Below are 27,428 nucleotides of genomic sequence, written 5' to 3'. Positions count from 1 at the left end.
TCATAAGGAATGTATCTTCTGAAATAAAATGACCCATGATCATGTTGTGCTGCAGATATGATGCATATGAACTTGATGGCCTTTTAATTTTTGGGGGGCAGAAATCAGAACGATAACCGTTTCCTCGTCACGTGTTAAGCCCTGAAACTAGCTACCTAAACCACTACATTTTCAGGTGCTCTAAATCAGTCCTACTTCCTGGGCTTAATTTTTCAGGGAGACTACCTCCATGTCGTTTCTTGCCACCACCAACTCTTGATCAACCTCTTGATGAACTACATCTCTATTGATGATTCATCAAAACAAACGTGAAAAAAATCAATTTCTAGAAATAAATACATTTACATTTGGAATGTACACTAGGAATGTATTTTTTTGGGAGACAGTGTTGGATCCTTAAGTATACAGTGCCCTTTTGAGTAGTGCAGTATCGCAGTGGAATGACTATGTTAGGCTTTGTCTGTCAGTTCACTGGTAAAGGTAGAATGTGTAAAAACATTAATTGGTGAAGTTGCACCAATAAGTCACATCATCATTCCCTTACAAGTGTGTTGGAGAACAAGAACTTCAGTTGACACATCTTTTCGTCTATTGTGGGCTATTGTAAAAACATGGTGGTCCAAAGTAGAGCTGACCCTGCTCCTGATACAAATAAAAAAAGCTAATTCTGGGGTAATGAAAACCAACCAAGTCATGCAATCAGGTGATTGTGCACTAAAAATGTATAATTATTCAATCAAAGTTCTTTGACTGTATAAAGTATAGTAAATCGGCAGTACTTTTAGTACAAAAATAAAAAGTAGTATACAAAACCTCTACTTACTGTTTGTAGGTGATGATAACGATCAGTATGGCAGGGACACAGAATACAATGATGATGACTGCCAGGGCCAACAGCGCCCCCTCTGTGTAGCCTACAGCCTGCACAGCTTTCTTTACGCTCGTCACCACGTCCGGAGTTCGGATCTCCAGGATCCGTCCACCGGGAGGAAGGAATGGCTGGAACTCCTTGTTGATGTCCAAGAGTTTGCCATCGAGAAACCTACGGAAGAGAGAAACAAGCTGCGTCAAAATATGTGACAAGAACTTTGTGCCAGATACAGGACGTGTAACCTTTCAGTCAGCCGATGTACCCACTAAGATTATATACTTTAAAATCCATTAAATAGTTTTCATTGCATTCCAAACTCATTCCCTCTGAGGATTTGTAAGTCTATTATTGTTGTATTGTATTAAGGTTTTCTCTGGGTTCTCTGGCTTCCTTCCACATTCCAAAAACATTCAATTCAAAACAATCAATTAGGTAAATTGGTCACTCTAAATTGACCGTCGGTGTGAGTGTGAGAGTGAATGGTTATTTGTCTCTATATGTGGCCCTGTGATGGACTGGTGAACTGTCCAGGTTGTACACTGCCTATCGCTCTATGTCAGCTGAGATAGGTACAGAATCCCCTGGCGACCCCCAGGTGGAGGATAAAGCGGTAGATAATGGATGAATGGATATTGGATAACAAATTCTAATTCAGAAAGGGAACATTTTCTCAAGGTTCTGTTTTCTAAATTACAATGGTTGACTATTTTTGCTGTCAGTTTTTCTTTCAAATCCAATAGAGTGAAGTTAATTTGTGTAATTAAAACTAGCCTTGAAAAGATTATTGTGTATCATTCTTTTCAAAAGAAAACTAAACTATTTGGTTTCGTGCAATAGCGATCACTACTACACCAAACTATGGTTCACATTTCAAACACAGAGAATGCTCATGCTTTTAAACCCCTAATTATTCTGCCATTCATTCTTTCAGAGTTTACTTGTGTGTGTGTGTGAAGCAAATGAAATAAAACAACGTAAAATAAAATAAGTGCCTCAGACTCAAAGTTTTAGGTGAGAGGCAAGAATGTTTCTTGTGTGGACTGCAAAAAAGTTTTTGTGACTGGCAGGACAAACTGATTAAAAGCAATTACTTAATTACAGTATAATTTAGCTTAGATCCTGCTCCAGTCTGTAATATAAAGCTTTTGGGGAGCTGCCATTTTACTTTAAAGGTTTTTTCTTACTTGTAGAGCTCCTGTCTGGCTACAGCTCGATTTGTCAGAGGGTCAATAGCATATATCATGACGTCTGACTTGGTGTAGTCGTCCTGCTCTGTTCCATCACCATGGCGATGGGGGCCGATGGTTTCCACAACAACCTTTGCTCCTGGTATCTGCTCCTGAACGTAACGCTCCAAGATGCTGAGGATTAGAGGGAGTTGGTGTCATGGGATTACAATATTATCACTCACGTGACACAGGCATACATTTAGACACATGGAAAGCCTGTCACCTCAGCACAATCATGTAAAGAAATATGTATTTATTTTTTATTTAACCTTTATTTAACCAGATAAAAGACCCATTGAGATCAAGATCTCTTTCGCAAGGGTGACCTGGCCAAGAAAGGCAGCAGCACACATCAAAAGTTAAATAAGAAGCAGGAAATGCAACATTTACAAAACAAACATTGAAATATAAAAGTGCAACTGGATAAACATAAAGTGCAGGAGTTGTGATCGCAGTAACAATTTAAGAACATAGACACTGTTCAAAGGATTTCTGTTGTCTGTCTTTTAAGATGGAGCTGAAAGCTCCTAATGAAATAAAAGCTGCCATTTTAAGTTCAGTTTGGAGAGTGTTCCAAGCAGCGGGGGCAGAGAAACTCAAAGCTTTTTTTCCCCATTTCGGTCCGAACACGTCGAGCAGACAAGTGCAAAATGTCATTTGAACTCAAGGCGTAGTGGCTTCTGGTTCTCTGAAGAAAAGTGCTTAAATAAGCCGGAACCAAGCCGTGGAAGAGCCTTATAGACCAGAGTCATCCAGTGTGTAAATATAGATTTTTGTCACTTGTATAGATGTGTGTGCAATACATGTGTATGTAGAGAGTGTTATATCATTATTATTATTATCACATTATACTGCATGTGTGCGGCAACACAGCAACCTGACTCAGCTGCAGTACAATGTTAGTGTCTGCTGGCTGTGCACATGACAGTCATAAATGAATAATGCATTTTATATTTAATATTTATACTATGTGTTTCTTCAAAATGAATGAAAACACATCTGGCAGGCTGTGGATAGAGATAACTTGATTTAAGCAAATGCACCAAGGAGTCCCAGCCTTTTCCTGCAAGTCTGGCTCTCTCTCTTCTCCATCTCCAACCAGCGAAGGCCTACAGTGTATAGTGCAAGATGAGTTTTTCACCTCCTGTATATTGACTCACTCTTCTATGACATTATTTGATGTATTTTAATAAAAGTATAGAGGATTTTTATTAGGTAAGGGGGTGACTGTTGGTTTATGTCTGTCAACATATTTATAGAAACAGACTTGGTTTGGTAAAATAAATCTTTTTTTTCCTGTAGTTAATTGAGGTACTGACATTTACTGATTACACAGTGTGTGCACACTACACTGAGAACCAGCCTGACACAGAGGCTCACTCTCACTGAAGAAGAGAGATGGCATTTAGATTGTTCTGTATGTCCTGTACAATAAAAGTATTTGAATTTAACTGAAAACATGGCGGCCAGCAGCCCCTGACCCAAACCTGGACCACCACAGCCTAACCTTAACCTGAATCTGATCCCTAAAATCCAGTCTTAACCCCTATAAAGCCCTTTAAGGTTATGATGACCAGACAAAATGTGTTTTGGTCCTCACAAAGATACACATACAAGAACACACACAAAAAACTACAGCCCTCAAATAAGCCTAGAAAATAGGTTGTAAGTTATAGTTACAGTTATAGCCATCCAGCAGTTACAGTGACTCAGCTAGTTGCAAAATAAAAATCTCATTTTGAATGGAATCTATGGGAAAATAAGTAATAAATGTTCTCAATTTCTCACTTGAGAACATTTTCCTGAGCATCCAAAGGTTCTCAGTCGTTAGTTTCAGATCGTCAATAGACCATGAAGTTTAATTTGGAAGTGTTGTTTCCATTTAAAGGTAAAAAATATTACACAGGTCTCAATAAAATATTGAACCTTGAGGCTTTAAAATTTCAGTTATTTTAGCAAGATGACAAGAAGACTGTTTATGGACTGTCTTATATTAATGGGCCATATCCCGCTAAAATAAAAATGTAGATTTTTTTTCTCTGGAGTTTGGTTAAAGGGAAAAGAAAAAAAAGAAAAATTGAATTCTTACAAATTATATATATAATTATATAATTATATTATATATTTTCTCTCAATGGTATGACTTTATTCTTGGAAGATTCCGACTTAATTCTCATAATATTATGGCTTCATTCTTGAAATATTGCAACTTTACTGTCACAATAGTCGGTCTTTATTCTCAAAGATTACAAATTTATTCTAGAAAGATTACGACTTCATTCCCGAAAGATTACAACTTTATTCTCATAATATGCTGACTTTATTCGAGAAAGATTTTAGTAGTGGGAGAGTGAATGGTCTAAATACTTTAGTCCCATTGATAAAGGAGAGATCAAGAGACAAAACTAATTCAAAGACAGAGTGTAAAATTTGTGGAGCATTTTAGTAAGTGGCTTAAATCTTGTGTCTTCCCACGAGTCCCAGTCGTGTTTTCAGTGTCAGGCTGGTTGTTATTGCAAGAGGCACCCACACCACATCACAGTCTGTCTGGTATCAGCCAGGCATCAGTCCCTCATACAACCACACTTATAAAAACCCTGATCCAAACATTTGATATCTGTGCACCAGAAAAACTAAATTTTAAGGAAAGATGACTGATAGATAAGAGGTGATAGGATTTCTGTTAGACTTTTATCACTCAAAGATAAATGGTTCAGGCACCTTCAGTCCAAGAATTACGAATAAACAATAATATAAAGTAGTGTGTCTTACCTGAGGAGCTTTTCTTTGTTTTTCTCCACATAAGTTGGCGGTACATTTGATACGACCACTTGCATGTCCAGCTGGTTCACAACAGACACCTAAGTACCAGAAACACTAGAATTAGGACCCATTATTAACATAATGTTAAAATACTATGATCGTGTATTATTGAAGAATAGTGTACCAGTGAGAAAAAAACAATTATTTCAGGAAAATGTGCAACTATAAGATTATGTGACCTTTAAGAAACTGTGATATATTAGGAACTACAGGCAAAAAGAATATTCAGCCAACACACCACTATCTCTGCTTTGCTGCTGTGTCCTTGACCGTAGTTGTCCGTAGCGACCACCTCGAACTTAAAATACGACCTCCGCATGTTGCGGTACATGATTGCCGTCTTCACGACACCGCTGTACGGTACTATGACGAATCCGTCTTTGCTGTTTTTCGTGTCTTTACCAGTCTGAGGGGCGATGATCAGCCGGTAGACCATTGAACTGTAGTTACCGGTGTCTTTGTCCAGGGCCTAGAAAATGGGGGAAATAAGACTCATTCATGATCATCATCATCATCATAATAACCCACAAATGTTAGCCTTCTGCATGCAGTTAATTTCAGTGGAATGTGAAGGATGCACTTTCTCAAAGCAAGGATGTTTTTTTGTGGTGTTCCACAAGGCAGTTGTATGGGCCCTCTTTTATTTCCCAGCTTTAGAATTACTTTTTGTTATGCACACACACCAATTACTGATAATAAAATTGACACCTGAATTTAATCAATTATTTTTACACACGTGGTAAACACACACACACTGGGTGCAGGAGCAGCACTTATCTGTACCTGGGGTACTGGCAACCCTCCGGTTACAAGCCCAATCCCCTTCCACTTGGCCATGGGCTGCCTTTCACAATTTGCCAATGTATTAATATATTAAACTATGTAACTACGTAACTATCCAGACGACTCAACCATGTTCAATACTATGATGCCATGAAATCCAATATCAAGCTAAAAATGTATAATATGTGACAGGTTTAGGGTGACTGTTTTGAAGTAATAAGCTGATTTGGGGAATATCTAAAAAAAAAAAGAGTTAATCAGTGGGTGGAATCCCGATCTAATGGGGATATTTTGCCATCACGCATTCGTCATTGATTTGGTATTTCAGCAGCTGATCAGGACAGAGCACAACCTCATACTGTGACAAACCCAGTGATCCAGATGGACCCTGGCATTTAAAGACTTTTTCACTTTTTATTCTTTGTCATTATGTATTGTATGTTTTTGGGTAACATCTACTGCACGTCTGTCCATCCAGGGAGTGGATCCCTCACCTGTGGTTCTCCCTAAGGTTTCCACCCTTTTCCCTGTTATAAGGGTTTTTTCCCTGGTAGTTTTTCCTTACCCTGGTCGAAGGTCTAAGGACAGAGGATGTTACCAACCCTGTGAAGTCCGGTGAGACAAACTATGTTTTGTAAACTGTGGACTATACAAATAAAGATTGATTGATTGATTGATTGATACTGAATAGGGATGAGTTCCACCACTTAAAGTCACAATAATGTGTCATAAAATATTTTTTGGGATTACTGCTTCCCAGGCTGTGGATTCTGAAGGGACTGGAAAAGCTGGTGGAGTGGGCCCATCTGTGGACAAGTCCGGCCTACCTGGTAAATTCAAAGTCTGGACCTACCAACATGGCATTCTTCCCAGGATACTTTGGCCCCTCCTCATCTATGCCATCCCAATCACAACATTTGAGTCCTTGGAGAGGAAGGTAAGTAGCCACCTGCGAAGATGGCTTGGACTACCCAAGAGCCTGAGTAGCATGTAGCACTGTAAAGATGCAACAACAAGCTACAACTGCCCTTCAAATCCTGGGTGGAGGAGGCAAGAGAAGTGGTGCAGTACAGGGACTCAAATGACCCAAAGTTGGTCAACAATGGAATTGAGGTGCGGACTGGCAGGAAGTGGAGTGCAGAGGATGCTGTCCAAGAGGCAGAGGCAAGGCTGCGTCACAGGAGCCTGGTGGGTGTGGTCGCACAAGGCCAACTCCCTATTGCAGTGGGGATGAAACAATAGGGAGCCTGGACCAGATGGGAGACTTGTGTGGGCAAAACTGTACCGACTCTTCAAGAGTAGACAGGCAACCCCTGCCAGAAGATCTCCTGCAGACATCTTGACTTCTGCGAAAGACTGGCAGCTGTTGGTGGACCTCGAGCAGAGGTCGGGTGCAGAGGCTTCGCTCCCCGATCTTTGGCCAGAGCTTTCAGCGTTTTAGGCATTGAGGGAGTGAGGAAGAAAAAAGCCATCCGGAGTACCACCGAAATCAGAGAGGGCCTCAAGATGGCTGTGGCTTAAAAGATGAGAGCCATGGAGGCATGGTAGTTGAGCCATCCGGACACAAGCTGGGGTCTGATGAGCCCAGGCTGGGTCACCTGGAGGAGGGTGTATGATGTTGAAAGACCTGAAACACCCGATTATCCCAGGAACATCACTGACGATGTGTCCAGAGTCATCAGTAGATGTACAGTATGTACACAGTCACTACCTCATGCAACCACATTTCAAAGAGGTTGAACCCTTTAAACTGACAATGAAACGTGCATGCAAACAAACATGTCAATTGCTTTTGAAACCCATCTAATTCAGCATTTAGGTCACATTCTGACAGAAAACAAACACCATGGAAAAGAAAATATGACTCCTGAGCCTTATTCAAACACATTTTCACATAATGACTGAATCACTTGGCTAGAAAGGCCGTGTCAAGCGACACTGTGTGAAAATAATGAAACCGCCTTATTGTGTCCAAGAAACACAGGTTGATGGCCAAACTTTTGCTGCAGTGCAGAATGCTCTTTGATAATCAATGCATGCATATTACAGATAGATTATTTCATAATATAAAATAGTTCTATTGTTGACTGCAGTTTCATCTGATAAATAGAATATTATTCAGAGTTCACTTCTTGAGAAGCAGATTGTCTTTTCACACTTACCTCTGGCAACACACTCACACCAACAAAGACCTACAAGTTTTTATTTTTTTCATGCAGGGCTGTTTTCTTTTTGGTTTAAACATCCACAAATAGGAAGCCCGGAAGGTAGGAATCAGTAATTAAAGTTGTAGTGAAAGATGGTGAAAGAGGAGTAAATTCAACCTCTGCATCTGTTGTCTTTTGTCTTCAGGCAACATTTCAGACAGATTGAGTTCGACAAATTAGAGAATTGTTTTTGGTAACATTTTGTTACTGGCCAGATCATTGCTCTCACTGAAAATGGTTGCCAGCAGGGACATGAAGATAAGCAGAGTTTGCTACACTAGCTTAAGTCTACAGTATTTTAAGAATATGTTTGTCGCTGACTGTTAGACAGCCTTTCTGGGGTTGGAAACTGAAGTTTAAAAAACAAGACACTCTCTTGCACTGAAGTCCATTGAGAAAATCTGTGTTTTTTTATGTACTCCTACCTTGTTTGGTACATTTACATTATGTGGGTAAATCTGAACAGGATTTACAATCATCAAACTCTGCTAGGGTGTAAAATAGTACATTTAAACTATGGACTTTGTTGCATGCGTGGGTTTTCTCTGGGTTCTCCGACTTCCTCCCACAGTCCAAAAACATGTGATATGGGGATTAGGTGAATTGGGCACTCTAAATTGACCGTAGGTGTGAGAAGAGTGGTTTACAAACATCCATCCATTCACAATTACAAAAAGCCTTCTAAGTGTGAGAAAAAGAGTAAAACATATTCTTCAGGCATTGTAGACTTAAGCAGGAGATGATTTTATCGGTAGAGCCTTTAAGGGCCCTATGTACTCACTGGCAGCCATGTTGGCAGTAAGAACGAGTGTACAAGTCCTAGGCTCCTAGGTTCAGGGAAACTGTTGTAGTGAGTGTTGATAATCTTCCACAGGGCCTCGTCTGTCAAGAACGTGATTGGAGGTTTTGTCTATGTACAGCCTATAGACAAGTGGCAGGGAATTGGGCTTGTAAACGGAGAGCCCGTTTAAATTCCAGAAGCGGTCAAGGGTTGGGGTGCCCCTGAATAAGGTACCCAACCTCCCATTGCTGCTCGGGTGATCATTAGTGCTTCCCACTTCCCCTACGCCCAGTTGGTGTATATTCACAACTGCATTGGTATGTAACTTGAAAACGGATTAATATTGCACATTCCTCAAACTCTCCCATGTTTTCTCTCACTCTTTCATGAGGACATTAGCGAGTGTACTACTCTAACCTCCCGTCTATCCCACTAGTCACACTGCAGATTCCCTCCCACATATATCGTTTCATCCATCCATGAATCATGCACGTCTTGCCATGCCTTCTTCTGTCCAGTTCGTTTGTCTTGCAGCAGGATGCCAATTAACTATCGAGCCATCAATTCTCTCTTGTTCTTCCAGGTCTATTGCTTCTCCCTATTGCCATTAAGTCTACTTACATGCTTTTAGTAATTCATGTCGGTCTCTCTTATCGTGGTCCACTGATAAGAGTAGGTTACACTAAACACACACAACAATCCACATGCAAAGCCATCACCTCAGAAATAATAAGAGACTTTTTGTCACTCATGTGATTTAAGAGCTTTCATGCTCTCCCATATTCTCTCATCTCTGTCACTCACTGTGTGTGATCTAATGAAGCAGGGCTCTATAAGAATGTTCTTAAGAACTGCAATGAAATATTAACTCACATACGATTCTGCCTACGACGATACCCCAGTCTCTTGTGGCATCCAGGCTCATTAAAACATATCATTATTTCTCAGATAAAAACTGAGAAAGATACACTCCGTGACCTGTTTTTTGGATCCCTTTCAGGCATTTTGCTTTGTAAAAGACTCAAGTTTGTTTACGGTGATATGAAAATCCTCAGAGGGAGGTAAAAATAAAAGAAAGCAAAGATGTGCTGATTGACACAGAAAGAGATGCAGATGTCCAGGGAATGATGGAAACAAAAAGTGCAAAAAAATAAAAAATAAACTCAGGTATGCTGGTGAACTACAGTGTTTCCTTATATTTTCTTTGCCATGCTGTACATTTACGATCACAATGTAGAATTAAGTGCAGCTTTAAAGGTCCAGTGTGTATCATTTGGGTGGGTTTAATGGCAGAACCATGTTGTATGAGTGTTTAACCGCTTTGAAGTAAAAAAACATTTTGTTTTTGTTGCTTTGATAAGTCTTGAATATGTACTTTCGGCAAGGACCTTGATTTATGGAGGCTGCCAGCTTACACTGCTATGACTCAGTGTGTGTTCCACGTTTTAAAGCAGAAGCTTACTCTGCCAACATAAATCCACTGCATAAACAAAAAAAGGAGAAAACAGCAGAGAGAGGGAAACAGCGGAATGAGAGTTGTGAAAGCATGTTTACATCCTTCTACTACGAAAAGGCCATCATAGCTCACTGATATGCTTGGGAAGGCAATGGATGAACTAACAAAAAGTCCTTCAATTGTTGCAAACTGTCTCAACTTCAGATGTTAGTAGAGCTCTGTATTAGTACCTGTACTTGCAGGACTGAGGTGAAGGTTTTGGCATCTTCTGCAACTCCTCCAATGTAAAGAGGTCTGGTGAAGACCGGTGGGTGGTCGTTCTCATCTTGGATCTCAATCACCACCTTCGCTGTATTAGCTAGGACAAACGCACACATGTCCACACAAACAGTTAACATACTTGAAGCACATTAACTATTAAGCATATTAAGTCTTGTATCTGCTGGTAAACAAGTGCTTAGCTGCTTCATAAACTACATAGAATTCATATTACAGGTGTCCGAAGGAAAATAAGTAGGATTAATGACAAAGGAACAAGCTATCGAGAAAAAAAACAATACAATACAATAAATCGTTTAACAAGGACAGTCAGTATCATCAGTGTCAACGCCACAGCTTCTTGCCCAGGGAAGGCTAGCCTGATCAAAGATGGAGCTTCTGTTGTTTTCCTGTCTAGAGGCCAATCAGGTTTGCAAATGATAAACATCTGTCTGACAGTGATTGAACAGCCTCTGCCTGCAAACAATCTGCAGTCAGATTTGCAACCCATTTCAATGAGGTGATCTGTGGCAGATTCCAGAAGACATAGAAGAAAACAACAGACTACCGGGATAACTAAAGGTACAATATGCGCCACATTTTGCCATAAAAGAAAACAATGTGGCAACTGGTAATGATTCTACATAAGTATCTGCACTCCTATTCTAAACCACCATAACCAGCAAATTGACTGACGTGATGTCACCTACAACCAGGCTCCAACTGGACGATCACACTGGTGTCCACTCATATGAGTGTGGACTCATCTGAATATGACCGACATTTTATATGCATTTTAATGTTACAGACTACAGCTTTAACCTGTAGTCTGTAACATTAGACTACAGACATTAGACTGTAGACTACAGACTACAACCTTGTTAAAGGACAACCTTTAACAAGGTTGTCCAAATTTACAGTATGTACCATTCTGAAAAAGTCATGAAAAGTCATGACCGACAGATGCTGGGTGGCTGGGGGTCTCCCTTAGAGATAGGGTAAGAAGCTCAGTGATCCGGGAGGGACTCAGAAGGAAGCCACTGCTCCTTTGCCTGGAAAGGAACCAGTTGGGGCAGCTTGAGCATCTGCTACTGAGGCATTCCTGGTACGTCCAACTGGGAGGAGAACCCGGGGCAAACCAAGCGCCAGGTGGAGAAATTATGTCTCCTTGCTGGCATGGGAGCGCCTGGGGATCCCACAGTCAGAGTTGGACAATATGGCCAGGGAAAGGAACGTCTGGGGCTATCTGCTAGAGCTGCTACCCCCCCCCCCCCCCCCCAACTTGATCTTGGTTACGTGGTTGATGACGATGGATGGATGGTTGTGTTTGTTGGTGGTGGCCTCACCTCACATCAAGACAGTCATCGTTCCAATCCTGGTTTGACTGGAGTGCCTTTCTTAATGGAGATTGGATGTTATCAACATAAATTCTCAGTCCAAACACATGCAGATTGGGGATTAGGTTAACTGGACACTCTAAATTGCCCATAGGAGTGAATGTGAATGGACTGGTGATGTGTCCAGGTTGAACCCCGGCTTTTCACCATACATCAGATTGGTGGTTGGTTAAGTAACATGAATAAACCAAATGAGCCAATAACCACAGTTGTGCAAGTAACATGACTTGAAATATTGCTTGTGGTTAGAGGTAAATGTTCCATTAGCAAGCCTTTAATTTACACACAAACTACATGGAAAAACCCATTTAAAAAATGATTGCAATTAAATCACATTACTTATTCAGTAAACAAAACACTGTGCAAATCATCCTCTACCAGTCACAGTCTGTGATTGCAACTTGGCTCTCATTAAGTCTTTATTCAGCCAATACCGGCGTTCTGAATCACATTCATGTCAAGCTGTAGGACAATAGCAACCAAACTCTGAGAAAGGATCACACTTCTGAAAGAGAGAACACATCTCAGCACTTTGAAACTTTTAAGTTTCATTCCAAGAATGGCACATGAAAAATCAACGACAAAATGCTTCGGCACTTGGAGAGAAAAATACAAACAAACAAGCAGATGTGATTGCTAATCTGCTTATCATCCCAGAGATACTGTCCCAAAACATTCCAACCTGAAGTTTGAAAATGGGATTATCACCATTGTATGAATCCTATTAATTTGCTGCCTGATTAAGATGCATACTGAAAAGAATAGAGAGGGATTTGCTGATGAGTACAATGGTTTGCTGGCTGCTTTACTCCCTGTTTAATATCAAATGTTGGATAAAAAGAGAACAGCATGTGGTGCAACACTGTAATTAAAGAAGAAAGGAACAGATACTGCAGCAGATACTGGAAGTTTACAAAGGAAGGAAAAGAGAGACAAAGACCAGTAGCAGAGAGATAAGATGGGGAAGAAAGAAAGAAACTCTTTGAACACTTTGATATCAGATTCAATTTAATTTAAGATTGAAAAGTTTTGGTCAATTCCCCCAAAAATGGAGACAAATTATTTCATTTTATGGACTAAAATTAGGATATAAAAGAAAATAGTAAAGATTTGTAGGGGTGGGCGATATAGACTTTGATCTTATCACAATATTCCAACATGATTCACAATAATGATATTCATGACAATATTCTTATATTCAATAACTTTGTGAAAAAGTGTTTATATTAGTGCTGGGTGTGCGTTAACACAAGTTAACACATGACACGTTCCAGTTCCACTGTAGGCGCGCTAACCGACACTAAAGGAGCTAACGCAGCAAAAAACGGAAAAATCACACCCCGGTAGTTTATATCAATATGAAACAATATATAGTTATATTAATGATGCAAAATGAATCTATAAATAACAAAAACAGATTGAAATAACTTAACATTAAGTGGCGGGCTGTATGAAGCCAATCCGGGGACCAATCGTGGCCTGTGAGCCACGAGTTTAAGACCTCTGGGATAGAGGCTGCCAAGTCTGAAATCAATGGACTACACTGTACTCTGTGTAAAGTATTTAAAAGTAGCTCAAATAGCCACAACAATAAAAAGAATGCAACATGAATGCAATCATATGAAACATAATACATTATATAACAATCACAGAGTCCAGTTTCTATGCGACACGTAATATTTTTTTTCTGGCTACTTTGTAGTTCCACTGTGTATTTTGGTGATGATTTAGGTCTTTGTCACATTATTATATCAAATTCTTTTGAGGATATGTAAGTGATTTCTGACAGTCGAATAATATTTTTTCAGCGTTTTGTTGCTACTGCTCTACCAGTGGGTAGTCACAGATAAGGAGAAATATCCTCTGTCTGATATTGGAGTCAAATGCTTGTTGGCTCTGTCTCTATGGCTGCTGCCTATACAGGCAAAGGGGATTTATGCCATATTTTTCCATACATTCTTCCGTGTACTCGCTTTAACATGGCTGCCAGTCTCTCATCCAAAATACCAGTCAATCCCCGTCAAAACTCCACATGGTCTGAAACTCGTTTTTACACCTTCTCTTGATATTCCAGTCTATATTCTACTATTGCTGTACCAGCTGCCTGAATAACACACCTCCCTGATTTACCATGGTCTCTGAATCTGCAGCTGTGCTCACACTGGCACAGTAGTGGTCCACCCAGGGAGTCTGACAGCAAAGAAGATTGAAGTGGAGGCTGCTTCAGCTCCAACACTGCAGTCACCATAGTGCTATCATACGATCCTGTGAGGATTTTTGTCCAAATTTGAATGCTTTGGTTCATCTGTGCATTAACAAAATGTGCTGGATCTAAATGTTACGCCCACCACTGTGGGACAGAATATAATATGAAAAACACCAGCTACTGCACTCAAACTCTGCCATTGCCTTTCTTACCCTCCTCTTGCGTCACTGGTACGCTCTTTTTCGTCATCCTCTTGTCCAATCACCCCAAGGCTTGTTGTCCCAGATTCCTCCCCCCCTTTTACAAACACCAGAGCTGTCGCTACATCCCTTTTCTATCTCCGCCACCCCATTAGGGGTAGGGATTCTTACAAAACAGCTGCAACTCAGTAGCTATATTTACACTACAGTATAGTTTGTCATGTGCAGTGTTGTTTAAATTTTTGGAAGAAGAAGCAGAAGAAGCTTCGCTTCTGCTTTCCGTCGTAAACAAACGTGTCTTCTTCCCCTCGATGTCCGCTATCCATCTCATTTTCCTCCTCTTCCTCGTGTGTGAATTTCATGTCCATTCATTTATTATTTTTCTTTGGAGTGTAAATACAGCAATAACCAAACAGAAATATGCCACGTTACGTTAACGTGGCTCAAACACGTGATAGCACCAAACCAGGAGGTAATGATTGGATCGAGTATTCATATGAACACTGATCCGACCGATAAACATATTATATACTAGCCCTCACCTTCGGAATAATATTTGTTTCCGAGTGGGCTGTACCAGATCAGGATTGGCATGTAAACATGACATATTTTTTTATTCTGATTACTTGTGCAAACCTAGCTCGTGTCAGATTCACTACAGCCAACACCCCCTGTATTGTTCCCCACTCTCCCTCCCTCCTCTCTCCCTCACTTAGCTCCCAGCCCAATTCTTGGTATTTTTTTTAAATCAGGGATTGGGCATTAGTTACCCTGAAACAGAAATGATCCATCTGAAGATTAATCATTAACTTTCTTTGGTCCTTTTCTTGCCAATCACTCTCATCCATACACTTCCAGCACAGCCTCCATATTCCAGAATAAATTTGGAGTTCATAGTCTTATGAAAGGACTTTCAAAACAGCCACATTAAAGTGTGACATATAGGCCAGAAACAACTTGAAGGGAACTTGTACAATAGACCTCCAGAGATAAGACGGATGCGTGACAGTGTGCAGAGAATGCTAAAGCCTGAGGCGACATTAGCTCCATATCACGTAGTGGGTAAGGCACTGTTGTTTTTCATAATGCATAAGCGTGTGTGTAATTAGAGGGAAAAGAAAAATCACTGATATCTGTCATGATGCAATCCGAGGCTGGTCCTGAAATAATGAATAATGAGGAGAGATCAACCGCATACTTACTCTTTGACGGAGCTCGGAGGTTTGACGACACCACTCTCATCGAGTCCGCCTCTACCTTGAGGACGTAGCTGGAGTCGGTCTCGTAGTCCAGAGGCTTGGCCGTGAAAATCTCCCCTGTTGTTTCATTTAGTGCGAACACCCCTGGACAGATATAGATGACAAGAGCAAAAAGAAAATGAGTCTTTTCTCCTGTCTTGTGTGCAAGCTCAGAGGTAGAAGGATGGCTCAATAGTGTGTAGCCTGACTGATGTATATAAGTCTGTGTAAAGCAAAAAGTGGAAGAACAAAATATGGAGTAAACATATGGAGTTGAAAACAGTTTTCTCAAGAGTTCTGCTCTGTGGTTTGCTCATTGTCATTGCCCGATGTGTACTGGAAACCAGATTTTACGGCAGGTTCAGGGATTTTACATATAATGAATAACGTCATGTTAATGTTCTTAGAAGTTATTTTGTATCAAATAAAATAAAATATATATATTTATTCTATATTTAACTATACTACATTTGTGTTTAACATTTTGTTTTAGTCGATATTCTTATTAAATAAGATACATGTTACCAGCTACGAGCTAGCCGAGGTGCATAGGCACGGTACCAGAGGTTTCCAGCAATGATTCAGAATCAGAAACTTGTGGCGGTAACACAAGGATCTCAGTTGTGTTACACGGGTCCAGTCTTGCCTGGACCCGGGGCTGCTTTACTACTTATTGGCTAATACCATGGCTCTGGCTAGCTTGGTAGGGAGCAGCAAGATTAGATTGAATGGCGATAATGAAGCACAACACAACACAACAAAACAAAACATGTGCAGCTGTTTTTTCTTCTTTCTCCCTCTAATCTGTGATGGAGAACTTTAATTCCTGCATTATTCTGTACAAATACTGATTTTTACCAGCTTTGTTCCCCACTAAATCGTATATATGGATGCATGTGTGTGTGTGTATGTGTGCAAAGTATACACTTTGAGTCACAGCACAACAATTGCTCCATAAACTAATAACTTGCAAGTAGCCACTGTTAGTAACTTAATCGGATAAACTCAGCAGCCACTTCATCAGCAGTGGCAGGCAGACGGCGAAAGCCAGCCAAGTCCACGAGTGGAATCCACAGCAATGTAGCTCTGCACATAAACAGTTCCGAGGACACTCACCTCCCTCGTTGCCTTCAGTGATGGAGTACACAATAGTCTGATTGACAGCGGCAGCCACGATGACTCCCACTTGGGTTCCAACATCAGCTGCCTCGCTCACTGGTAGGAACCTGGTGGAATAGATCACTCAATCAGTATCAAGCGATAAGAACATTAAATATGTATATGTGATCAGTGGGTCCATCTCCCCTGGAGGGTCCAATGCAGTTTGGCAGGTTAAGTGCAACAGTGAGATGAAGCATAAATCCAAAATGCTGGCAGTTCTTTTTTCCCCGTTTTTCATTTTTCAGATTTTTAGTTGTTATAGTAATGTCTTTTCAGTCTCTTTATAAAGATTTAACCAGAAAGAACAAGAATTATGTAAACTAAATAAATATAATAATGCCTTGTTGTATTATTTATTGGGAGTCTGATTTTACATTTCCTTAATTAATCTTCTTGTTTCAGCACTTTAGGGTTTATATATTTTTTCATCCAGGCGATCTTTAACACTGCCTCTGTCACTCTTTAGGTGTGGACTCTCAGTCGATGGCTGTCTGGTTTTTAACATCATTAGCACCGTAGGATCATTGTCACGCAGAAAAGTGAATATCTTTTCCAATCAATGGCAGAAATGACCTAAAAAGTGGTTCAAAGATGAAATGAGTTGGTTGCTGAAGAACAGATTTTTCAATGCGGGTAAAGAACAAAGTCACTGTCTTTTTTTTTGGCACTTTATTGATTGTACATTTGTTTCTTTGTATATTTTTTAAAAAGCATTGCTGTTCAAATGTTAACTGTAGGATGATCAATATCAGTGTGACATCAAACGATAATTTAGACCGGAGTAAGTGAATATTTCACTCGCATAATTACCTAAAAATTGATTCTTAAAAGAATAGTTAATTTTTAGTCTTTTTTAAAGTGTCGTTGCATGACGTACTGAAGTATAGTATAGAGGTGGGAAGTAACAAAGAAAACACATTAATATTGTACTTGTGATGATTTTTCAGGTATCTGTTCTTTACCTGGGTGATAAGATTTTACCTTTCCTGTCCACATATGAAAACAAATATACACCTTTACTTTCTACTTATTACATTTTTAAAACACACCTGCTACTTGAGTTATTAGTTTAGTTATATATTAGAAATTATTTTTAGTTTTTTTAGTTTTAGTCAATTCTGTCCGCTGCATTTCAACCCACACAGATGATGACATGACACAAAGGATATAACAAACAGAGAGAGAAGGTTAACCACAGAGAGGAGGTGTTATGAAATAGGCAATATTTCAGATAAAAATGAAACCTATCCAGATAAACAATGCATTCCCCACTATGCAGTTCCTATATTCTACTTTGTGTGGCTAAAGGTATCATATTCCAATGAAACTTCTACTTTTGTACATTTTTCGGTGCATTTTTATCACTTCATCATAACTTGAGTAAACAAGCAGTACTTCTACTTGCTTCTACTTCTACTCCACTCTGTCTTGTGAGTGAAATGTGAAGTATTTTATCACGCCTGCCAGCCTCAGACTCAGATGCTGGGGAGTGAGGACACAAGAAAATACGGATTTTAGGCACAAAATGCTCATTTAATACAATCTACACCTGCTTAATTCTATGATTTCTTATGTTTGATGGTCTTTATTTTTATGTTAGACAGCCTTTCTGACTGGGAAATTATGTCAATATCACTCTATAAACACTCCCCACAACAAAGTCCAGAAAGAAAATTTATTTTATATTCAAGCACACAAAGAAGTTGATCCACTGCTGCCTCCATCAGTAATTTAAAATGTGTTACATATTCACTCGAGTGTTATAAACCCTTATTTACTAAAGTGACAAATGACAAAGCGGTAGTCCAGCAGCTCCTAAACAAATGTTGATTTACTCAATGGATTTTGCTGCAAGAGTGATTTACAAACCTCAGTTTTCAGTTGGGAAAAGGCGTCTAACTGTGAGGTAAAGTGGCAAACATATAGATATCGTCGACTTAAGAAAGTAGATCGTATTGGGTGAGCCTTTTTGTTAAGTGCCATGAAACATTTAGTTGAGTATTGAAGTTGCTTAAGGTAGTCACACAGGCAATTGTTACATTGTTGTTACGCATTGATTTGCTCTCCTTTTATGTTGTCTCATGTCAAAGAGTGAACCTTTAAAGAGTGAGCATTACATTGATTCAACGCAACATTTCAACAAAAAAAAACCTCAAGTTAAAACATCATGTTATGAAATTATGCTCACATTATACAACCTACAAAATATAAAAGTAGTTTATTTATTTTAATTGTATTACTTGATAAATGCCAGAAAATAGGGACAGAGAGCCGCTTATAATTTCCTGGTAGGTAGGTGGGTAGATATTTTAACTTTATTAATCCCACAGACAAATTAACTTCTTCTTCCTTGACCCTCTCTTTGGAGTCCCTGCTCTAAAATGACATGCCCAAGCTAAATAGAGTAAATCTCTGCAGTTACAAGCTCTATGTAGATTATCTTGGTATCAAAATAAAGACAACATTTTAAAGTAAATATCACCTGCTGTAGGAGCTTAAAAACACATGGAGGTCATGTAACAACATGTGGACATGAGCTGTGCAAAGTCGGATGCTGCTAAAGTGAAGCAGAGTAAAATGACAGAGGTTTTTAGTAAAGAGATGTCTAGGCGTTCTCTCCTTTGGCACAATTTGGCACCATCTGTGCCAAATTTTATTTACATACACTATTTGTACCAATTTGCTTAAATTCAACTACAGCAATGCAAATGTTAAATGGCCTGTATTTATTGTCTTGATGACCACTCAAAGCTGTTTTACACTACAGTTGTGCCATTCACTCATTCACACCCATTCACTCACAGTTTCATACATACATATCTATGTGTAATGCATGTTCATACCAATTCACATGTTGCCAGCACAGCGGTCAGAAGCAACATGGGGTTAAGTGTGTTGACCAAGGACACATCGGCATGTAGGTTAGCAGAGACGGGAATCGAACCCACAACCTTCAATTTCAAAGACGTCTCGCTCTACCACTGATCAAAATTATGTGATCTAGGATATTATTAGACAGCGAACCTGTTTATAGAAACTGCATTTAACTACAACTAATCTGTGAGCAAATTATGTTTATGTTTTCCCGTCTGTCAAAATAACTAATCTTGCTGCATCATTAAACTTATGGGTCCATTCTGAGTTTGTAGCAATCAGACTAACAGACTAAGTTCAGGTCTCATTGCAGCTGCTGGGGCTATACTGGCCTCATTTGACATCTCTAATGTTTTGTATTTTCTTTCTAAGCAACATCCTAATAGCAAACCTGTTCTTTAAATGCTTTTTTGGGGCAGAACAAACAAAGGAATTGCAGTTATTTAATGAGCAAATTAGCTCAAATGTTTTCTATTTTTGAATCAAAAAGCATACACAGCAGTTTATCTAGCATATGAATGTGATCACCATACAAGAGTTGGAGCTGTCCGTGGTTCTGAATGAACAATGGATTGTTTCAGAACCATGTTTCTGTTCAGTGTAAATTGTTACTACTGCGTACCTTTTACTTTGAACATTTTTCCTAATTATTTCAAACCAGTCCCTCTTCAGTCACAAACAGTTCTAAAAGTAGGAACAGTTCCTCACCATTATCTCAGCATGATCTAATATTAATTTCTAAACATTTCTTGAAATAATGATATAAGCTATAGCTCGCGTGGAACCCAGTTTGAGAAGCATCAGCGTAGGTTGACAGGATATGAGGGAAGTTAGACTTTAAAGTTCTGCTTTTTGTCTACAAATCACTAAATGGTTTACACACAATACATTAATGACATATTGAAAGACGATAAACCTTTTAGGCCTCAAAGATCTAAGGACTCAGGTGAAATAGTCGAGCCCAGAGCTCAAACCAAATATGGTAAAGCAGTGAAACAAGCTGCATGGACTTAGGTTTTGCAGCACTGCACATTCTAATTAGGAACTTAACTGATTTATGCTCCATTTGGAGCATAAATCAACCTTTTTGTTTTCTTTCTCTCTTTCTATTATTCTGTATACTATTTATGTGATAACTGAGCACATTTGTATGAAATATGCTCTACCAAGAAATTTGCCTCCCCTTCCCTTAGAAAAAGTATCACAATAGGCTGCAGGGCAGAATTCAAACATGGATGGTTACATATTTATCCAATATATTTATCAATCATGTGACTTCTGCCGTCTGCATGTTTACATCTGAACAAATAAGTTGAAATGGCAGGTCTGCAGCTGTGTAAGCAAACCTTTTAGCAACATGTTCCAGAAATGAATATCACTCTTTACTCTGCTGCTCTTGCTGTGGTACTTTTCTCTTCATCTCAATCCAACATCACTATGCACTTACTTTCTTTTCCGCCCTATTCCCTTAACTAAAACTTCAATTTCCCATTTACACACATCCAATACATACCCATCTACATTCCTCATCCTGCATCTCTGTCTCCCCTTTTCTCCATCTTCCCACCCCTTCTCCTCCTCTTCCCTCTTTCCCTCAGGCTGCAGCTTCCAGCAGCATCCCAGCAGACCTCAGCTTCAATAGTTATTCTGTTCCTCCATCCCTTTCCTCCACACTATGGCTACTTGACAGCAGTGAAGACGTACACATACTGGTCCTGACACATACTGGTACACACACACACACACACACACACACACACACACACACACACACACACACACACACACACACACACACACACACACACACACACACACACACACACACACACACACACACACACACACACACACACACACACACCAGCAATGCATCATACACAAAATTGCTTATACGGTAGGTCAAACCAAATTTGCAGCTATTCACACGCATGCACTCACATACGCACACACACACACACACACACATCATTATCTATCTACAGTCATCACCTCTGGCTCTTCCTAATAATTTCTGTCCTAGCTGGGCTGATGCTGATAACAAGTCTATACAAGCACACAAACATGTACCATAGTTGAGACGTTACCCTGCCACCTTTCATTGATTCCCCACAGGCTGACTCTGCCTTTAACCATAATTTTACCATTACCCTTAAACTATTAATATAAAACTCCACACCAAGTGGTGAGAGTATGTTTTTTTCCACAATATACCAACTAAATCATAAAGGTGTTGTGCATAATGTTTAAATAAAAAGTCAGCTCCACATGACGGGGTTTCTTAGTATAGACGTGTTTAGATTTAGATCTCTTGTCACTTGGCGACATATCCCCGTCCCTGCTCACTGGAAATTATTTGTTATATGTCAGCGTAAAGCGTGACGACCGCAAACAGGTTGGAGTATGACTGAAAGCACATACACACAGACACACACACACAACAAAAAGGAAACGATTGGGAAGTGAACTCTACTGTATTCAGCAGTTTAATGGGATAAATGCCATCAAACCTTTTGGCCCCGCCCACCCCTGGGCTGTACCTGTGTACACACAAAAGCTGCCCCGGTCAGGTCTGACAATATTGCTTGACTGAAGCCCGTTTTCATATGGGCGATACAAATAACAAGTGCCATTGTTTCTGTTCACAAAAAAAAACAAATGACAACGGCAAAAAAAGTTACATACTGCAGCTTTAACAAAGGCAATTTATCTGCACATACAATAGTTATTTCTGCCTCTCTCTTCACAAAGCTAAAAGTCCTATATAACTAGTGTCATTTTTTTTATTTGTGTTTAAACCCATATGTGTATAATACATCACCTTCCTGGTGACATTACTCGGTCTCTCCCTCCTCACACCACTCTTCTTAATTCCTGCACTGCAGTTCAGGTTCTCTCACTCACTTTAATCTCTTGATTTGCATTGCATTGTTCACACCAGACAAACCAGGGCAATAGAGAATAAATAAATATTAAAATAAAATATACTATTATTTAATATATTTAAGTAGTAAAACACAGCCAGACTTTGTGATGCATGTTACATATAATGTTGGGCTTAATGATTATTCATTCTTTAAAACCTTTTGTTTGTGGCCTTTCACATTGCTTTATTTATATCAATTGTTTTTGTGACATACTGCTGTGCCTGAACAACCAAAACATGTCAAAGTAACTATAACATTAAACGACGTACATAAAGTTTATGATAGATATTTTGAAAATAAATGGACATTAAATTGCAGGTTTTTAGTCACTGTGTTGTCAAACAATAATAACTTATCAGGCAGTGAATTCTTAATGGGATGGTTTATATTTTTTGAAGTGTGGTTTTACCGACAGTGGTGTCCTAAAAATATGTATTCCAAAACTGTAGGGGGAGCTCTGTAGAGTTGAAGGCGAAAAAGCGACCAGACTCGCAAAGTTCAGCAGTTTTTTTCCTCCTGTCCACTCTGGCAGCCATATTTTTAGTGAGAGCGATCGTCTATGTCTCAAGCTCAGCGCTGTCACTGCTTCATACAACCACACATCTGCGACGTGTGCGCTGACCGTGTCCCAAGACAAAAACCATTTATAGCTCCTCCTAATGGCTACTCTGGGGAAAAGTCGACCATCATACAGAGGGACAAAATACTGTAATTATTCAAAGAAAGGGCAGCCACTCCTGGAATGAATCCAGAGAGGAAGGAACGACGAACAATTTGTAGGAAAGAAAGGAAAAAAAAGAGTATAAATCATCCAGAAACAGTTTTTAACAACTACTGGTCAACACCCGGAGCCATAGACGTAGTTGTAGCTACACGAACACTGACCTAAAATGACTTCACGCTGCTATTTCCTACTGTCAGCACATATTTCATTTCCAACCTTCCTGCTCCTATACCTCCTCTGGTTGCTAACTGACTGGCAGGCTTTTCATTAGGAGAGTGTGGAGCGAAGCGTCATGACTGCCTGGAGTAATCACCTTTACAGTTTGGCTGCAGGTCTGTAAGTTACTTCCTGTCCCGCTGTGGCGCGCGTCAGTATTCACTTCACACACGTCTCTGCGGTTTGAAGAGCCCGTCGAAAAAAACATGGTGGTCGGAATCCAAACACTATGCTGATGAGACAGGTGGTTTACAACACCGGCATCACTGAAATGAACTGCAATTGTACATTCATTCTAATTGTATTTTAACTTAGGCACTTGCCTTAGTTAAAATACAGCAGTCATGAGCCAATCTTGCTGACATTATTACAGTTGTCAGGGCATGTAACTAATCTATTTTTTCCACCCCTCTGTTTCATATTTCTGCTCAGCACTGCCTGAATAATCAGAATTCATTTTCTCTACCCTCTGGCACTCTCCCATCACTTATCTCTATCTCTCCCCTCACCTAGTATCTCCATTCTGCCATGTCGGTTTGCACACGACATCTCCATTTTTGTCAGTCCTTTGTTTGTCAGTCACCGTCTATGGCCTTCGCAGGTCTCTCCGTATCTCTCGAATTGGACACTGTCCTCCCCTGTTGCTGACGTTGTCCCACCTGTCTCCCCTGATGTTCAGCTTGCAAGTACAGTGACAGCAACATCCACACCCCATTTTCGTTTCCAGTGTCCCGCTTTTGCTGTAATTGTCCAATGAAGGTGAAATGTATCTTTCAAAATCATTTAGGAAGAATAATCCTAACGTTCTAATCTGCAATACATTGGAGACCAATGGAGAGCAGGGAGGGATGTTTAATCATATTTTCATGTTTTGGGAAGTTGACACTGTTATCCAGCTGATGATAAATGAGTATTTTGGTTGTGTGAACATACGGCTTGTTGCGTCATTTGCTACAAAAATGTAGTGATTCAGTGATACAACCCAACAATGGCTGGGTTGTAATTTAGGGGCAGCATCCTACAAAGGATACCTAGACGCATGCCTTCATGAGCTGCAATCAAAGTAAGATGGACTTTTGTGCTGTGCCATTACTATTAGAAGTGAGTATTGTTTACATTAAAACCAATACCTTGAATTCTGTCGAATTTCAGTCCATTAGAAAATATATTTGATGCACTTTAAAAAACAAACAAAAAAAACCATGTTACTTGGTTTTAACTATTTTAAACTACATTTTATTTGTAATCTATTATACTCTCATGTATTACTCTTAGTTACAGTATTGTATATATATATACGTATATGTATATATATACACATATATTATATTTGTGTATATATATGTATTAATATATGTATTAATTCCTTCATGTTTTTAACGTGCTAAATGACAGTAAATTGAACCTTAAACCTTGAAAGAGATATGTCAACATCAGCAAACAGGTTCGAGTTTGACTAAAAACACAAAGAAGTCTCCATGAAAAGATTCAGAAGTAAAATATCATTTTCCAAAAATGGTCTTGTTCTTCTGATGCAGAGGACAGAACAACAACGTTTGACTAAATTATTGTTTTTTAACTTCTGTGGTTTAGGTTTGGTAGATGTAAGAAGACATGTTTAATAATAACCAATCACTGAAAAGCATCACAGGAGTGAGATATACTGTATCATGCTGAAGTATATATGAATATCTATTTTCTTTATCTTGCATTTATTTTATTTTTCACATTGAAATTACGATGACCTCCGTCCTATCATATGATAATTCATTATTGTTGTATACATAATAATTTTAGTTGTGCATCTTTATTCATGCAGGATGCAGAGGTACCAAAACAAAGCTTGTTTTTTTTATGCACGGTGTTGTTTTCTGACTTCATTGTGACATCTTCCTAACATTATGATTTGATGGCAAATGAACATAAGAAAATCAATGTATTTTTGCTGCACGGGGTAAATATGACTGATGTTAACCTTTTACGGATTAGCTTTAAAATGATTAATTATCTTTTATTCATTATTGAATCATTAGTATTCTACATGCTAAGGTGGAGAAAAAAAAAAAAAAATCTTATATTCTCTTTACTAATTGGGGCAGCTATGGTGCAGTGGTTAAGCGGGTTGCCTTCCAATCGGAGTGTCAGGGGTTTAATTCCTGCCTCTATTAGTCTGCATGTCAATGCGACCCCGCAGGCAAGACACTTATTCCCAAAGTTGCGCTGGTGGCATGTGAATGACACTGCATATGCTGTGGCTGTGAATAAGAAAGCATTTTGAGTGATTATTATGTTATAAATGCATAGAACATTTAAAGCTCCCATAGAGTGGTCCTATCGCACATAATGTTAGTTATGGTGGTCTACTTACATACATTAACTTGTTTTTATGGTCAAAAACCTCCTAGTTGCTGGAAACAAGCAGAGACAAATCTCTCCTTACTGCAGCTCTCTTCAGTCGCGCTGTTTCAGACTGAAATCTCACCCCCAGAAGACAGAACTGTGTCGTGATTGGCCAGCCAAACGAGAGCTTTCCCAACTGTCTTGTGATTGACCAGGTACCTGGAAGTGACGTAATTTGCACACCAGCTCTCAGAAGTGCAGCTCCCCCTGTGGAACGGTGGATGCACTGCTACTCATTATCAAAACATTGTTTTAACAATGTTTAAAGGTGCCATATGTAAGAATGTGGCCAAAAACTGTTACTACATTCAAATTCAAAACACCAAGGTCTTTTAGGTTTTGTTTTTCTGTTGTAACTGGCAGCCCGTGGTTGCTCGGCAGCTGAGACTCTGCTGACTGAAATGATTGGTAGACGGCAGTAGGTGGCGCCACATTCCAAAACATAAACATGATTTGCAGTCTGCAAAATGTTTTTTTTAATGCAAATATTTTGTCTGTACTGTTTTTGTTTGTGAGTTCAGTTTGTTATATGAATATTATTCCTGAGTCTCTGTGACATATTAGGAGGACTTTATGGCCAGTTGCTTTAGATTTATTACACAATGCACCTTTAAAAATGGCTTCGTCACGACTCCCCGCTGCAGTCCCTTTTACGCCTTTGAGCAGGAGTTGGACCCAGAGTCAGAAGACACTGTCACTCGTGAAACACCTCCACAATGGACATTCTTCTTCTTCTGTGGCACAATGTACGCAACCGGATGTGTCCAGACTAGTGCCCGGAGCAGGAGGATCTGCTTTTCAGGAGAAATGCTGGTTACGTAACGATGATGGGTTTTTTCAGACATCTTTCAGAGCCAGAGATTACAATGAAACAAAGCGTTCTCCACAGAAACTTCAGGGCTTCATAAACAATGTAATGGTGCAGATACACACCAAAAACAGCATTAATTGGAACTTCTGTTCTATGGCCACTTTAACACCACTTCTGTATTATTTAGTACTTTTATTCCAGGAAATATGATGCAAATATATTGTAGGATACTAGGAGGCTTTTGATTAAACAAAAGAGTTCAATCAATATAAAAAAATCTGTATCCATCTTTGTCTGCCGTTGAGTCATTTTACATTCTGAATAGTTTTAATTAATTGATGAATGAAATTAGCTTTAATTTCAATTTGCTTGTGTGTGTGTGTGTGTGAAAGATCTAGAGAGGGAGAGAGAGAGAGAGTGATGAGATATCAAGAGGTTGTAATGATTTTGCTTGTTATTATCATTAATCACAAGCAGCTCTGTTGTGATTGCTCTGCCTCTGTCTGAAATCACCCCATCAATCACATCTGACTCTTATGACCATATCTGCGAGTGAAGCGTAAGAAAATTCCACACGGGAGTGACAGGATGACTCAAAACAAATTTCACGAACTGCATTTTTATTATTGTTTTGTTTTTGTAAAAGGATTTCACTGCAACGTCATGAGTCAAACTAAACGGAGTGCAGAGGCAACTTTGACATTACTCTATCAGCCGAACCAACATTTGACACAGTAGTTTATTTTATATACTGTAATAGTTTGACAACTGCAAAGGGAAAACAAAAACAAAAACAGGAAGCTGCCGGGACTCTGCTGTCGTCTTCTGGCCATTAAGCCTCTATCTACACGGAAACAATCTTTTTC

The 27,428-nt window shown here is 39.4% G+C and overlaps 1 protein-coding gene across 1 annotated transcript in view; it reads right to left on the bottom strand.

Moving 5' to 3' along the window:
* LOC310939461 (protocadherin-15-like) overlaps nt 1-27,428 on the bottom strand; it is a gene marked incomplete at its 3' end in the record, with an annotated part of 234,158 nt that overhangs the window by 47,544 nt on the left and 159,186 nt on the right. The window contains exons 26-32 of the mRNA XM_083904226.1: nt 16,566-16,675; nt 15,414-15,554; nt 10,381-10,508; nt 5,162-5,392; nt 4,873-4,961; nt 2,056-2,232; nt 824-1,042 (exon numbers count right to left, since the gene is read on the bottom strand). Of these exons, the coding sequence (XP_083760352.1) occupies nt 824-1,042; nt 2,056-2,232; nt 4,873-4,961; nt 5,162-5,392; nt 10,381-10,508; nt 15,414-15,554; nt 16,566-16,675 (1,095 nt within the window). The remainder of the gene's footprint in view (nt 1-823; nt 1,043-2,055; nt 2,233-4,872; nt 4,962-5,161; nt 5,393-10,380; nt 10,509-15,413; nt 15,555-16,565; nt 16,676-27,428) is intronic.

This window comes from Microchirus variegatus (genome assembly GCF_963457635.1).
Source record: "Microchirus variegatus genome assembly, chromosome: 17".
Taxonomy (NCBI): domain Eukaryota; kingdom Metazoa; phylum Chordata; class Actinopteri; order Pleuronectiformes; family Soleidae; genus Microchirus; species Microchirus variegatus.
This window is presented reverse-complemented; position numbering and strand designations above follow the sequence as displayed.